The sequence below is a fragment of the Diadema antillarum genome, unplaced genomic scaffold (assembly GCF_040938485.1).
Source record: "Diadema antillarum isolate AM-2024a unplaced genomic scaffold, OU_Dant_1.0 seq00001199_RagTag, whole genome shotgun sequence".
NCBI lineage: Eukaryota > Metazoa > Echinodermata > Echinoidea > Diadematoida > Diadematidae > Diadema > Diadema antillarum.
Genome location: NW_027271993.1, coordinates 1,107,160 through 1,124,304, shown reverse-complemented (window position 1 = coordinate 1,124,304; position 17,145 = coordinate 1,107,160). Strand labels below are relative to the sequence as shown.

Genomic DNA, 17,145 nt, shown 5'->3' with positions numbered 1-17,145 from the left:
TTTCACTTGTTTTTTTTTTTAACACATACCTGTATTCCCCATCTGACTCTGTCATTTGAGTAGCTCTTAAACCTACACACTAAGGCCCGAATTCACGAAGGTGGTACAAATGAAACCATGGTTTAAACCATGGACAAAAAACATGGAGCGCCAAGTGTCGCATGGAATATTTCGTTACGAAATCAGTCATTTCCTCGATGAAATGATTATTTTGCAACGAAATGACAACATTTTGTAACTAAATGAACATTTCGTCCACAACATGATAATTTCATTAAGGAAACGATCATTTTGTCGACGAAATGACCAATTTCATAACAAAATATTCCGTGCGACACTTGGCGCTCCGTGGTTTTTGTCCATGGTTTAAACCATGGTTTCATTTGTACCACCTTCGTGAATTCGAGCCTAAGTGTTTGATCTTGAAATTTCATTTTCAGCACTCTTCAAGGGAAGGGCTTTCTTCATTACCCCCTCAAAATATGATCTCTGAAAATCCTTCATGAAAGAATTAGCCTATTTCTTGACACAAAGACAGTTATGTCTTGTATCTCTCTTTCAATCAATCAATCAATCAATCAATCAATCAATCAATCAATCAATCAGTCAATCAATCAATCAATCAATCAATCAATCAATCAATCAATCAATGTGTCAGTTATGTCTTTTATCTATCTTTATATGAATCAATCAATCAATCTATCTGTTCTTTCTATCTATTTATCTATCTGTTTTTTCTATCTTTCTATTTATCTATCTATCTATCTATCTATCTGTTCTTCCTATCTATCTATTCATCTATCTATCTATCTATCTCTGATGGTATTGAAGATATCATCCATCAGAGGGTAGCTCCCCTACGAATGCCACATGAAGAGACGGAGCCTTACATCACAGAACTCTGGTAGCATGGGGCAGACGAGAGCAGCCGACACCCATTCCTGGTCTCCCCAGTCGACAAAGAAGATGTCTTTCTCCTTGGTGGTCTCATTGCTGTCCTTCACCTGACCTCGGTACCACCTGTGAGGGCAGCAGACAAAAAAGAAATTGGTTTATACATCTAGGCCCCATTTCATAAAAAGTTGATATGATAGCAACTCTTGCTGCAATGGCAATTGTCATGGTAACAACAAGAATCCAGCTTCCTGATTGGCTGTTGCTATTGGAAGTTGCATTCCAGCAAGAGTTGACATCCTAACATCTTTTATGAAATGGGTCCCTGAAGTATGTTTCCATACAAATGCTCTGCGCATGCAGGGAGCGCAGTCCACCTTTCTCAGTTACTGTAAAACGAGGAATGTTCGTGTGCATTTTAATTTCGCGAATTTCGCGAGCGCCAAGATTCGCGAAAATTCTTGTCTACAACGTATGCATTGCACGCCAGTAGCAATTCGCGAAAATTTCATGCCGCGAATATATCATGTTTTACAGTAAGGCTCATTCCTTAATGGCAGTGTTGCAATGTCATGTAGTCTGCCCTCGTTATGTGAAATATTTATATGATAAGAATACATGTGTATTTTTTCCTACATCGTTAATTCGTGTAAATTTACAGTGTAAATTTTCCAAACAAATTCTTTACAATACATCAATCAACACTAAGAGAACACAAGCTTCATTGCATTCAGCATGAGCACTACATTTTTTAAGTCTCTTCATACACACTTCAGTTTTGTTTTGTTTTTTTATTGACAAAGATTATCATATGTGACGTCATATTTGATAGGAGTAATTGCAACTGTTCTTCCTTGTATATTCCATAAATTTCAAAATTTCCATGGAGCACACAAAATCAGTTTTCTCATCTGTCAAAATGCTGCTCACCTCCCATCAAGGGGGAATTGGGCGAGGCAGAAATCTCCCACGGCAACGGTGGTGTCCTCCGTCTGGGTGTGGTTTGCCATCTTCTGGTTCAGTGTCTCCATCAGCCGCTCCAGTCTGTATAATGACACACACAAAATAAAAAGAGCCAAAGAAATAAACAAAAAAAAACCCCAAACAACCCACGGATACAATAAAATTGTGAAGGAACAGCAGACACAGGACAGATGATCGACAACACAACAATGAAACCATCATGGTGTGGTAGTTAAAAGGAAACGTTTCATCTAATATACATGTGGACTAAATGAATGCAGCAATATCAGTAGAAAGCATAAGTGAAAGTTTGAGGAAACTTGGACAATCCATCCAAACGTTGCGAATTTTCAAAGTTTTGGTGCTGTAATTGCAGGATGAAAAGACTACAGCAGTTCATCATGTACATGTAACTGCTGAACAACCAGATAAAGAGAGTTTAAAGAGAATTTATCAAAATTTTATCTTTCTAGCAAAATGAAAGAGCAATTGACATGTACCTCTTTGAGAAAGCAGTGGGAATATCACTCTTAACCCTAACTAGGCCTGGCTATTTAGGAAGTTGATAGAGTCGGGGGGGGGGGGGGGGGCCTCCCAGGCCCCCCCCCCCCCCCCCCCCCCTCTCCAGATCTCGGCTATTGACCGCGCAATCGCGACGAAAATTGGCACACACAGTGCCTATGATGTAATCTAAAATACCATGAAGTTAATTTTTCAAAAACTCATCATTTATGCTAAATTATGCTTATTTATGCATAATGATGCATGAAATCAGACTATTTGGTATAAATCACAAAATAAAGCTCAAAACAGGCACATTTTTTGTGTAAATAGTCTTTTTAGTGTCCTTAGCAAATGTCACAAAAAAAATTGTGATATCAGAAAAAAATTCTAAAAAAGTAAAAAAAGTATTTTATTGTTTTTGGAATTTCTTATGTATTTCCTTATTTTTTCGACTTTATGCTTTTCATTGTTTTTTCAATGAAATTTGTCCGTGACATCGCTCCGAACAAGAAAATATGTTATTCATCGATTTTAATCAATAAAACACCAAAATAATCATGCTTTTATGAAATTTGCCTGTAAGCACAGTTTGCATTGAAATTGTACACGAATTCACGTTTTTTGAGTAATTTTTGGTCTGACATGCATGTACATATTTATGCGTAACTTCGGAACCGTGCGCCCGGGCGTCGCAAATTTGGTGTCAAAAGATGCGGGAGACTCGCAAGAAAAAAGTCATGAAACGTCGCGGCGATAGCTTTTTGCGATTGCGATACATCGCGCGGAACGTCGAGGGGGGGGGGGCCTCGGAGGCCCCCCCCCCCCCCCCCCCCCCCCGGCCTAGTTAGGGTTAATGCATGTCAGTAACACATCAAATGAATGTGTACTTTTCAGAAAAAAAAAAGTTGTTCAAATCAAGCGAAACACCTGAGATCAATGTTTTAGACAGTTTGAACGATATGGGTGTTTTTTTTCTCGCAATTTAAAAAAATGAGATGATTTTGAAAGATTCATTTCTACCACTCACACAGGGTTGGTCTCTGCAATGGCTATGAAAAATGTGGTAAATATGATGACTACACTTAATCCATGCACAGAGTACTAATTCATGATCATATAACTTATTACTACCCAATGCATTCTTTACTATTTCATACTGCACCATGATTGAGTTGAAACAAACAAACAAACAAGCAAACAGGCCAAAAGCAAAACAAGGGAGAAATAATTCCTATTTCAGAGCATACCTGTACTTTGATTTGACCAGCTGGACATAGAAGCAGTGAGGGCTGTCTACTGCTGACAGGTGGACTAGGTTTGCTGTGTCCTTGCGGAGCTGGGCTGGTGGTGGCAGCCTCACACTGTAGAATCCAATACATGAGAGACAGACAGACAGACAGACAGACAGAGAAAGAGAGATAGGTAGACAGAGATGGAGTCATGATTAAGATGTGACTAACCAAATGAGATGACCACACACACACGTACAACACAGACACACACAGATGAACACAAATGCACACTCACACAAATACAGACACTACTATACACAGACACACACAGAAGCACACACACACACACTGACATACTCAATGCTGCTATCATCTTTTATGATATAGCATTTTTGTTTTTCAAACACTGCGGGACTTGTATGCAGTCTGGTTTGTGCGATATCTATGTGGTTCATTAGTTTATTACTTTATCGATTTTTTGTACTGGTGTAATTTTAGTTGGTCAAGACAAACATATCCGTTCTCCGTGTAAAATTATATGCCTATGTACTCAGGAACCTACAGTTTTACAAGCTTTAAAGCTTTTATGTAGGCCCCATCATATTTCTTATACTTACTAGTGACATTTTCACATGATATGACCATGTACATTTGTGTCAAGTATATATTTTTTTCTTTTTCTTCTATAATCAAAAGACATGATTGTATATATTTTGTATTCTTGTTTTGTTGTCAATAATTTTGTAATCTCATCATTGAGAAAATGGAAATATGAAATAAAATTTGAACTGAATTGAATTGAATGTAACTGTACGGCTGTGTGTCTCAATACATGCAGTTGCAAATAAATAATAGAAAAGCATCAGAGGCAAACAACATACAAACTGAAAGACTTTTTCCACACTTCTGAAATAAAAAAGGAAGGTAAGAGACAAAGCTTAATTGATTGTAAAATGCAATATGAAACTTTTCAACCTAACTATATACTGACAAGAATATACAGTTTATTTACCCTCTATTCAAACTCTGTGTTCAAGAGAACCATATAAAGATAATGCTAATCATCTAGGGCAGTTCAAAGACAATACTGCAAATTAAATAAGAAAATTCTTACAAGTATAATTTCTTTTAACTGACAAAGAATCATCCTCACTAGTAAAATAATTAATCATGCACTAATTTCATTGCAGTGCCTGCTTTTCCACAAGACATCTCTAAATGCCAGATAATAAATATTCTCAACTTGCAGTCTAGATATAAATCAGTAGCTGTTGTAACTGTTACATAATTTGTGTGTGTGTGTGTGCGTGTGTGTGTGACAGAGAGAAGAAAGAAAAGAAAGCACAACAGACAAACGACCAGTAGACGAGCTGAACAACACATTGTGAAAACTGCACTTCTACCTGGAAGCATATACAACACAGGTGTATTTTGATGATTCACAGGTCTGAATTTTATCGTATTAAAAAAAAATAGAATGGAAAAAACAACAACAGGAAGCCCACTTAACCCTTCGTGTGCCTTGAGTGCTGACTGACACAGAAAACCCCATAGCATTGTACACACTGTACAAAGTCCCTGGCACAAAAGGGGTTAATCTCCAGACAATAAAAGACTGTGACACAGTCAATGCATAATCTTCATATTAAGCACTCCTGGATGTTTCTGTCAATACTTACCTTTCTTTCTCCTGTGTGGAAGACTTCAATGGGGGAAGTTTGACTTTCCCTTCGCATAGCTGCCGAAGATTCTGGATGTGCTATCATGGCAGACGGAGAAATATACAAATAAACACAAATGCAACCTTTACAAGACTCAGAGATTTATCAACATATTCATAACTATATTTTTATAGCGAGGGTTTATGTATTAAAGCTTGCTAATGGTATCGCCTGATATATCAACAGTTCGTAGATTCAAAGTTCATTCAAAATACTGACAGGTAATAAATGGATGCATGTTGATTGGAAAGTTGATCACCAAGTCCTAACAGAGAAATATTTACATCTTTGGATACCTTGATAAACCACTGCACTTCTCTTTGAAGACCTATTGAATACACCAACAATTGAACCGAACAATCAAAAATTGAGAGAGAACTATGCAGGCCACCAAAAATGTTCAATCAGAATCAATGAATTTACTTACAAATGAATTTTTGTAAAACAACTGCATACTTTTCATTTAAAAAAAAAAATTCTTATGAGGAAAAAAAAAAGCATACCAAATTTTGTAAATCATACCAGTGGGCAGCTCTGACACATCCAAGGGAACTGCTCCCCCACTACAGTGACATTAAATAATTTATTCCCTTATTCCTTTGTTAAGTGTAGTGTAACCTAATATGTTAAAATATGAAAATAAGATCTTTTGATTGAAGTGAAAAAAAAAAAATCTGTACCTCTGGATTGTTCACAGCGAACTTCCTGCGGATCAACTCCTGTCGGACATTGTAGATCGTCATCAGAGCTTTGGTCTCCTTTAGGTACTTTCTCTCAACCAGTGGATCCAGCCACAGGGTGTTCCCCAGGCTTCAATGGACCAAAAGAAACCGATTTAACCCTTAACGAGACCAATGAGCTTAGCTATACTCGCCAAGCTTCTTCATCAGCATTCAGTAATACATCCAAACTTGAACTTTTCATAGATTTGCAAACCCATTCAGGTGCAGCAATGTGCTTCAGTTTAACATTAAAGGCCAAGACGACACAAAGTAATGAAATTTACTTCCTAACTGTGACCATTCCATGAGTGCAAAGAATAACAATAAAACTGACAAAGCTGAGAGCTAGCAACAAAATTTTACGCTGCTCTCAATAGTTCAAGAGGCTGTTATTTGTTCACACAGGATGTATCAAATGAGTGCCTCCTCACCTCAAGGCAATATTGCCTTCCAGCAGCTTTCCCTGCAGGAGCTGGTACATCTGGAGATCAGCATGTGTTGTCCAAGAGAAGTCCTTATCAGTTGGCTTGGCCTTGCACACAACCACCTCAACCGCCTACACACCAAAGACCAAACCAAGCACATAATGATGAATTTCAAATCATACCACAACTCTGAGATAGGGTGCATGCATGAGATAAACAGATATAAACATGCTTATACATGTTTTGTAGCATGTTTGGGATGTACGACAAATATCTATATTTTCTTAAGATGAAAATAAAAGGAAGGAAAAAAGACTACAACAAAGAATAAATGAATACACACGGACCTAAGGAAGTAACCAACCAATACCACCTAGAAGTACACTTTTTTTTTTTCTGCACAACACGTCTAAAATGTGCAAATATCATTCCTCCGTCTGTTTCCATCCTCCTTTCGTTGCATTATTTGAAGGTCAAAGATAAGAAAATCTGGTGGAAGCTTCCAGCTGCATTCACCTGAAACTTGACAGCGAGCAGGTTGTCCGGTAGTCTGAGAAGTTTGTCCACACTGACCTCCTGATAGTGACCGTCATCGACATACTGCACCTATTAGCAATCACAGGAATAGAAATGAAAGGGACACAATTAAATGCAATCTGCTGTTTTTATAACTCAAGCTCAGTATCTGTTTTATATCTTGCTTTGGCACGGCTGCTCAATCATAAAACTGACATACTATTAAAATGGTAGGCTGCAAGTCCATAAAAGTTCAAGTTATACAGTGACTTCATGCTAAAAATGCCTTCATGGTTGATTAAAAAAAAAAAATAAAAATGGCTCGATCCAATATAGCCTAATGTTGTACAATAGGAGAACAAAGCTTCCACATACCTCAGCTGTTGCGGGTGAGTCCTCCGTTGCCTTGGCAACCCAGGAGAGAACCTGGACCCGGGCGTAGCACCCCACGCTATCCACCACGCCACAGACTTGTCCAATCTTCAACGGCCTCTGGGCCAGCTGGTGGGCGGGGTCGGCGTACCAGGCTTGGAGGTCAAGGTTCAGTTGGACGGCATCGGTCTCCATGGAAACGGTGTGGTGGTGGTCTGATGGGCGATGCTTGATGAGGCGGGCGTAGTAACAGGAGGCATCAACCACATGGGTAATGAGTACCTAGGTAGGTACATAAAATATATTTGATAAGCATTGTGCAAAGAGAGTAAGCACCTGTGTGTGTGTTTATATCTACACATTTGAGTGTGCGGACATGTATAATTGGAATAGCTCATATCTGTCCTCTGTAAATTCATTATCTAGTGTTCGTGTTTCACATTTATGGATGTATACATGACAGATTTTTATTTACTAACATTTTATTAAACATACAATGAAATAACTATAAACATGAATATTGAATATCAAACTCTACTTAATCCTTTAAAAGAAAAAAAACCCTCAATTTATATGACTATGACCACAAGCTAAAAGCTGATCAGAATTGAAATATTTGAGACAAGTTACAGCTCGATAAAGAAGTCTACATACATAGAAAGATAAATATATGTGGTATCAGTGCATAGGGGCGATCCATAGTATAGGTTCATACTTTACGTAAACACACGTTGTAAGTAAAAGCCCCCAGCCAATAACTTTTTTTTTTCCCTACTCCTGCCAGCTCTAACGTGTATATGCATTTGATACTTGATTACAATTATGTTATGTCTGCACATGCATGCCTGGGCCCTGTTTCATAAAGCTGTTCGTAAAGTTACGAACAACTTACGAGCGACTGGTGATAAGTTCTGATGTGCTACGCTTATCAGAATTTCCATAATTCAGCACAAGAACTGATCACCAGTCGCTCGTAAGTTGTTCGTAACTTTACGAACAGCTTTATGAAACAGGGCCCTGATATGTTTGAAACACTTGTGACGAAAGTGCTGTAAATTAAATGCTAGTGTTATGTCCAGGTCACAATATGGCCTATCACCATCAGGCAAGAGCAACACATTGCTCAAACTCAAATCAGGATTACCAACTAAATATATCAAATGGACCTGGGCATGGACGGCTCAGCACATTGTCTTGTGCAGCTGATAACAAAAGGGGTTTATTTTATATACCCATCTAGACACAAGCATAATAAACTATGGCATCAGTTTTCCTCACTGAATCCCCGAACATACCATAACTGTCCCCTGGGTGGGCAGGTCAATGTACTCTTTCTGGGAGCCTGGTGTGTCGACCTCTGGGAACACCATGTGTCTGCTTGAACACTTAATCTGGTCCCTGGAGGAATAGATGAAGAGAAGAAAAAAATTCAACTGTCATTCTGAATCAGTATATTAATAGAAATAGGTCATTGAAGCACAATCTGACTTTCCAGTCTTGTCACTGCTTTGCTGTGAAAACTGTTTCATGCCCTTACAGGCAAGATAAGGGAAATTCCACCTCTTTTACCCTCAGCCTGCACAAAATGACAAAAGGCTCCACAAAGAATCACGTGACAGTTTAAAACATATTCTGTGAACATGCCAACAACCACTATCAAAAGTGATTTGCTCAACTTGAGACAATTTCATGTAATTTCAATGGACAACTTTGATGATATCATGTACACATGGTCGCATTGCAAAACGTATCCTACCTTGGCATGCATTACCCTCCCAACCCCAAATTATTCTTTCATCGTAATATCTATTTATTTATTTATTTTTTAAGACAAAAGCACATCCATAGCCAGGAAGTGGAACACAATTCCACTGTTATCCAATTCAATTCAATTCAATTCAATTCAATTCAATTCAATTTATTTCCATCAAACAAACAAACAAAAAATACATATACTGTAATACAAAGTACACATTAGTCAACTCACATTGTGAGCAATTTGAAAAAAAAAAAAGATGCATGTCCTGAAATATAATACAAAATATATGTACTACTAATTATATAAATTTCTAACATACACAACTTTGTCACACTATCATGCAATATCATTTTCATAACATACATATTAAAATGTGACAGGCATATGCTGAGATGTGCACTTAGATATTCAAAGAATTAGAAGAGTGTATTCAAACAGACTGCAAAGGAGGGCAGAACTGCAGTTTTAGTTCTCACCTGCACACTCCAAAGCATTTCAGGCTATGGCAGAGGGGCTTGGTCTTCTTCCGTTCCTCTTTTGCCTAAAATGGAATGACATTGGGCAAAACAATTAACACATCAAAGATTGATGGAGAGATTTTCAAAGGGATATACCTACATGTAGCACCACCCTCTCTTTTGAATCGGAGGACATGTCAGTATTTTTCAAATATCTTCAGATGAAAATATTCTAGAGAGAGTGCTTTTACCAAATAAACGACATACAGATTAATATCAATAATTGCTAATCTGATATCTATCTATCTATCTATCTATCTATCTATCTATCTACTTATCTATCTTTCTATCTTATCTATCTATCTACTTATCTATCTATCTATCTTATCTATTTATCTATCTCTGTGTTTCTTTATCTATATACAGTTGAACCTCTATTATCCGGCCTCCCTTTATCCGGATCTCTCTATTATCCGGACGCAATCTCGCCGTGATTTTTTAATCTTTTTTTAAGAATTACGGGAGGAAAGGGGGATTCCCAACTCCTTGAGAACTCCTACACAAACACACATGAATTACATATACTTGATACATTTCTTAATAATTATTTAGGTAAGTCATCCCAAGAATTTATAAAAGAAAATGATTTCATTCTTGCAAACACGAACCTCTATTTTGGGGTCTGTTACTGAGTGTAACAATGAAAAGGTTGCGGTATACACATTACTACATGTGGTACTACAATGGGCTACATCAGTACATGTGTATGTATATGTACATGTATAAAGCATTGAGTCTCCCGTATCCGGCCAAATCCCTTATCCGGATGAGCCCCGGTCCCGACTTGTCCGGATACGAGAGGTTCAACTGTACCAATATTTCTATCTACCTATATCTCTCTATTTCATCTATGAATGCATCTATCTATCTTTGAATCTATTTATCTATCAATCTATTTTCTGTCTTTCTACCAATCAAATCTATATACCTACCTCTGTTCCATCTATCTATCTAGATGTTTTTGTCCACCTATCAACTGGTATAAATCTGCGATGTACAGGGACTGCATCTTCCCATCTCTCCCTTCTAGTTTGTACTGTATGCCAAGGCATCACCAACTAACCTTCTCAATTTCTTCCTTCTCTGCAACATGGCTTGGAACACCCTGCCCTGAACGGCTCAGAATGTCTGCCAGGTGAGACACTGCATATGTGTTGGTTTTGTCCACAAAGAGGATGGACTGGCACTTGGACTTCTTCACCTAAGAGAAAAAGTTGCAGGCAAAGTAAGTTAAACTAATTTTAATATGCATTCAAATATGTCATATCTATCATGTACCATAATCTTCGCCAATGAGAGACTGCATAAAATGACAATAGCATGCCACACACACAAAACAACAACAAACTAGTGGCACAATCTTACAAATGCAATGCCAAGTGAACTCAACCACAATGACAAATAAACAAATATGACTTAAGAGGAGTCTTAAAATGAGTGTATGAGGTTTCCTGTCAGATGTTGACTTTAGTTAAAAGAAAAGAAAAGATTGGGACATTCTATCTTACAGTGTGTACATGATAGTCTTGTTTGCACATAGATGCCCACTTAGTTTCATTTCAAGCCTCTTTCTTCCTTTAATAAATTGAGTCTAATGGCAAGCCCTCCCTCTTGAATTCCATGAAATGTTCACATAGAGAGGACATTTTGTAAAGGAACAAAAAAAAAAGCAAAATTTCAGGCTTAACTACCTGTTTGAGCTGGACCTCGTAATGTCGCATCATGCAGCCGAGTCGCCTGCCGTAGGCATTCTTGCTTGGGGGGAAGTCAAAGTGGATGATGTATGCCGCATCGGTAACCCCCATGTCCTTGATAGCTCCATCCGTCATGACTATGAATGGCAGAAATACACAGGCAAGTAATAACAACAGCTTATCACAGCACTGATTAGCCTTGCATGGCAGAGAACTTCAGGTATTGGTCAACATATTGGCTACATTATCATATGCATACTTAAGATTATAATGAATTCTCACATGGCAAAACAGACTGTTCAGTTTTGTCTCTTTTTTTTTTTTTTGATTCTGAAGCAGCTGACCTAATCAGGAACATAAAGTAAAAAAAAAAAAAAAAAAAAAAAAAAAAATTACATTCGGATTTTTCCTCTTCAAACCCTACAAAGGATAAACCAAAAGTGCTTTTAAAAGATTTCTGAGAAAGATATTAATACATCTCTATTAGCTTTCTGTATATAAGTTCAATGAACGTTAAAAGGATATGAACCAGAAATATATATGGATTAAATGAATGCAGGATTATTAGTAGAGCACATCACTGGAGTTTGAGGAAAATCAGACAATCTGTTCCAAAGTGAAGGATTTTCAAAGTTTTGGTACCACTTGGAAGACTCACCTAGGAGAGGAATGGAGTCTGGCCTGTGGTGTGCTGACCACTCCTTCTTGACCTTGTCCAGTGTGTCGGTCATCATGTCTTCAGTGGCCATCAGGGTGTAGTGGGAGGAGGAGACCAGGATCTGTGATGGTTGGGGGGGGGGGAGGGAACCAGACACGCCCATTGTTATCATTGTGACCCATCATTGCCAAGGCCTGATGACCTCACTTAGCATCCAGGTTTCCGATTTGTATTACTAATTTGTAATTTCCCCCAACTTTAAGCTTTCAAATAGCGCTGAGGGATTATAACCAACCAGCCTTGAAAATTATATCAACCTAGCCACAAACTAATGCATACTGTGGGGAGATAAGGCATTTAACACAATCAGTCATTGACTAACACCAAGCAACTTGCATAATAATAATAAAAAAGAAAATCAAATCTGATTAAAAAAAAAAATGATGGCTTGGAAACATATCATGAACATCATGATTGTTGATATGAAGATGAATTCCCCTTTATTGCATCTTACTCAACTTACAATGACATCAACTTCATAGTTATCATCACAAAATAGTCAAATTTTGTGCACTATAAAGACTGCCTTGGAAAATAATGTCCTTAACACACCTTGAGAAAAAAATATGGTATGCAATACATATCCGCAGAAAGTGCAATATGTGAATTATTCTGAACAAAACACCAAAGTTAGTATGGATCACTTTTAGCAAACGAACCAGAACAAAGAACTATTAAGGGTCTAAAAAATGCGAAGTTGAATATCAACTTGACCTTTGACGATGATCATGTACTATTAAAGGATATAGATGTTCTTCTAATAGTGAAGATCTATTCTGATCTTTTCTCTTCTTTATTTTCAGATTCACTGCTATTGTGTAAAAGTTCATTGTGTGTGTCTGCTAACTTGTAACATCTTGTAACGTTCATACACGAATAAACGATACTGTCCAAACTCCGAGAAAACAATTCTCCCTTTCTCTCTCCCTCTCTTTCTCAGAAAAACCTCCAAACAAAAAAAAAAGAAAAAAGAATTCACTGAAGGATGCTCAGACAGTTCTTGCTGCCTCTTAAATGTCTTCTCCGCAGAATGACCATTCTGTATCCCAGCAGCCTACCTTGGTCAAATCGTTTGCCTTCTTCCGGTCGTTGGTGAAGATGATGACTTTTGTACCCTTGGCAAGGCCCGATTGCAGTTTGCCGAGCAGGACGCCTGTCCGTTGACTATCTTGTACAACCTCAATGCTCTGTAACACGAACACGGAAGGAATATACCAAACGTAATGTGCGCCAACAATGGGGTAACAATAGTACGCATGCGCTGTGAGCACTCTATAGAGTGGATTTAGCGCAATATAAATTCATATCATCATGATTAGTATAATAAATTTGTAGAAATGAATGAAGATGTTGACTTGTACTGTCAATGACACCATGCAAGCTTTTTGTTTCTCAAAATCTCTGCGCATAGCAGGGACTGAGCAGATGAAAGCATATTTTTTTACAGAGATGAAAGTCTGCTGCTTACTCTTCACGGGGATATGTTCGCCTATGTTTAATGTCACAGTCGAAAGAATTTATTTCGCATTCTAAATGGCATCAGTGTGTGACTGGTAGTAAAATGAGAAGAAAAAATATACTTTGATCTTCCAAACTCAATATCAAGGCAAGATTGGCTTAATCCATTCACTGATTTTATCATAATTTGTCAGCAGGAGTACCTCCTTTTGTTGATACACATAGAAGGAGAAAAGACATTTGAGAATATGAAAGCATTACCTCTGTAGACTTAAAAGAATGGAAGAAGCAACAGGTTAATAAAAAGTTCACGACATTGAAGAAATTTCTTAAAAATACATAGACTTACAAGAAGAGAAGTAGTCATGATAGATTTTCCAAGGTCGAGAAGAAACTAAGAACAAGCAGTCCAGGACTGTAAAGCAAGAAATTTTCACTAATTGTTGTTGACGCCTTTTTCGCAGCATGAAATTTTCACGAATTGCCACTGGCATTCAATGCTGTAAAATGTAGAAAAGAACTTTTGTGTGCATTCTACTTCCAGAATCTTGGCTCTTGTGAAATTCGCAAAATTACAATGGATACGAAAATTTCTGCTTTTACATTACTGTGTGTATTGTTTGTTGATCCATACCTGTCTCACTTTGGCGTAGATGGCGCCCTCTAACTTGTGCGTGACGACAACCATTTGATTGGTCATGTAGACCCGTAGGAAGGAACCGAGGGAGGCACGCCACTCGGAGGCGAAGACCAGCAGCTGGCGTGGGGCTGACCGGGTGCTTTGAGCCAGCAGGGAGGACGAGTACACCCTCATCAACTCCTTGACCTGTTTGACCAAAGGAGTACAGGAGGGTGTAGAGAAGCGGATAAAGTAGTAAAAAGGGGTACTTTAGTATGGTCCACTTCTGGCCATTCTGTATCACGCTCAGTGTATGACCTCGGAAAAAAAATTGCCCCGGCAATACCAAACACACAGAAAATACAATTCTGAATGATTTGCACAATCACAAATCTAAATTTTAACAATTATGTGATCCTTATCGATGTTTTCCTACATTGTAAAGGCATACAATTATTGACAGAACCTTAGTTAAATAAGACCAAGAGAAGCAAACAAATTAATAGACTCTATTTTCTATAATATGTCTAAATTTCTTAGGAAGCAAGCATTCTACAACTGTTCAAATAAAGAAAGAGAAAGATTAATTAGTGCAAAAGAGTGGTCAAGTATACTCACAAGTTGTTATCAGATAATAAGAAATACTACATTAGGTGAATGTGCCGAGTATTTCAAAATATTATGATGCATTACTTAATGATACTTCCCAATACTTTAGTCGGTGAAAACACTAGTTTCACTGAAATATGGAAATTGCAATCCTGTTGACAATGCTGCTGTAAACAGATTCTACACATGTTAGAATCCTTCCCACGAGCAATGGATTGAAAAAAGAAAAGTACCAGGCTAGCTGGGGAAAGCATCTACTTGAAACATTCTCAATATTCTGTAAAAGTGGAAATTTTTGCTGATTTCCCAAGACAAGAAACTAGTGCAAAAACCAAAATTTTTTTTTTTTTCAGGGGGGGGGGGGGGGGGCATTTTATATGAAACACTGTCTACTTTATGTTTTGATTCTGCACAATTAAAAAACATACCAAATTCATCTTACTCTCACAGAACGAAAAAAAAATAACTTACGACTGAATTTCCATTTTTACAGTAACTATGTGAAACAAGCAGTCCCCTTCAGAAAACTAATACCATCGATGACCCCTTACCTCAGTGTTGAAATCCCTGAAGAGAATATGAGCATTGTCAAAGACCTGTAGAAGGAACATAGATTTGGTATTATAATTGTGTGCAAGTTTCCTTTTTTTTTTGGGGGGGGGGGGGGGGGGTGGAGGAGGGGGCATGAGGCTAGCGCAGAGTGCTGGTGCCATGATCACTTTCAACTTGTACATATTTTGAGGCATGAGAAACGACAACTTTCCAGAATGTGACTATGAGACATTTTGGACACTTTTAACTCAATGAAGGTTGTTAGACATGAGTGATCTAAATGCATCCTTTATCATCAATTTTGAATTGTAAAAGCCGACAGATTTGATATAAAACCTCTCTTTCATTTTTTTTTTTCAGTCATTATCGAGGCATGTGTGTCACACGGACCACTTCACCAGGTTTTTAACTGACTATTCTTTACAGGGAGAAGAGGAGTGGGATCTTGGAGTTGTGGCTCTCACAAAACACACACACTCATGGGACCTCCACATCACGTTCTCTCTGTGGGACACTGTTGTTTTTTGCCTCTAACTGGATGGGACGAAGACACACTCACACACTCTTTGACTTACCAGGTGGCAGAGGCGGTTGAGGTTGGTGAGGTTGCTTTCTATCATCCTCAAGACACAGGGGATTGTTGAGACCAAGATGTGGCAGCCATTGACAAGTTGAACCTTAGTGGCAGATTATGTAAGTGACATAATGTAATGACCTCCTTACAAAACATTACTACTTACAACTGAGTACAAAAACAAACACACAAACAAACAAGTGAATACATAATGACACTAATGATGATGATAATAATAGTAATAACAATAATTAACTATTCAAACCTACTAATAATGATGTAGGAATGCATCACTGCATTTAGCTTAAGCTTGTGCTACAACTTATGTAATTGATTCTCATTGTTACCACAGTACTGTAATATACAAGTATGCCATATACCAACACAGAGTGTTTATTTTCATACATTTTGCAACTTGATTGATATGAATATAGTTGATATGATAAGGATACTTGATATTGATGGAAAATGAACAACCAAAGTACTGCCCTGACATATGAATATAATGTATCATACATTTCCTCTGCAATACACAAGAAGTCATAAGTATCTCTACAAAATGGACAAATAAGAATGATAGTTGTGATGAATGATTTATGACTACAAAGAGCAGCACAGCCTTAAGCCCATTTTGCAAATGTATGCGGCAAAATCAAAAACTTGTGGATATAATCTATATAGTTCTCTTGCCTAATAGCAATGTCTCTTATTTGGAAATATGTAGCAAGAAAATATTAATCGACTGTTACAAAAACAAAAAAAAATTATGAAATCATCTTACTTCTTGCTGGTGTTCATTGCCTCCGCCATAGATCAGAATGGTCTTGAGAGTTTTGCTGGCTGCCTTCACAAACAGGTCGCACTGCTCAGCTATGGTGGTGGCTTCAAGCCATGACGGACAGACAATCAACGCGAGGGGCTGCAGGTTCCACATACAGAAAACCATGGTCAAAGCATGTGCACAGCGTTCCAATGATACATGTATAAGTGAAATATGTAGTTCCGCCACTACCAAATCATCTTCCTGCCTCATTTGCATTTACATATTGTCAAGAATTTTCCTACAAATTTAGAATTTGTGTGAATATTAATTTTTAAGAAACTGACGTGCTGAAAGTTGGTAAAGAGCTTGGGATGACATTTTAACATGTTAAAGGTGCAGTGTGCTTATCCCATCCAAAGATCTACGACAGTGAATTTTACACCTCATTAAATACTCCACAAATCACAATGACTCAATTTTTACTCTGCTATACTGGCTCACTACAATTGGATATGCAATTTTAAGCAGCTTT

General features: G+C 37.8%; 1 protein-coding gene across 1 annotated transcript in view; it reads right to left on the bottom strand.

Annotated features, from left to right (window-relative positions):
* Positions 1 to 1,820: 1,820 nt before the first annotated feature.
* Positions 1,821 to 17,145, bottom strand: part of LOC139744633 (putative ATP-dependent RNA helicase TDRD12) — a 29,264-nt gene continuing 13,939 nt past the window's right edge. Inside the window, exons 12-28 of the mRNA XM_071655062.1 lie at positions 16,632 to 16,769; positions 15,852 to 15,953; positions 15,276 to 15,320; positions 14,131 to 14,322; positions 13,097 to 13,225; positions 11,979 to 12,099; positions 11,318 to 11,457; positions 10,690 to 10,827; positions 9,585 to 9,649; positions 8,645 to 8,747; positions 7,353 to 7,631; positions 6,978 to 7,067; positions 6,468 to 6,592; positions 5,995 to 6,124; positions 5,273 to 5,352; positions 3,609 to 3,722; positions 1,821 to 1,938 (exon numbers count right to left, since the gene is read on the bottom strand). Coding sequence (XP_071511163.1) covers positions 1,821 to 1,938; positions 3,609 to 3,722; positions 5,273 to 5,352; positions 5,995 to 6,124; positions 6,468 to 6,592; positions 6,978 to 7,067; positions 7,353 to 7,631; positions 8,645 to 8,747; positions 9,585 to 9,649; positions 10,690 to 10,827; positions 11,318 to 11,457; positions 11,979 to 12,099; positions 13,097 to 13,225; positions 14,131 to 14,322; positions 15,276 to 15,320; positions 15,852 to 15,953; positions 16,632 to 16,769 — 2,109 coding nt within the window. The remainder of the gene's footprint in view (positions 1,939 to 3,608; positions 3,723 to 5,272; positions 5,353 to 5,994; positions 6,125 to 6,467; positions 6,593 to 6,977; positions 7,068 to 7,352; positions 7,632 to 8,644; positions 8,748 to 9,584; positions 9,650 to 10,689; positions 10,828 to 11,317; positions 11,458 to 11,978; positions 12,100 to 13,096; positions 13,226 to 14,130; positions 14,323 to 15,275; positions 15,321 to 15,851; positions 15,954 to 16,631; positions 16,770 to 17,145) is intronic.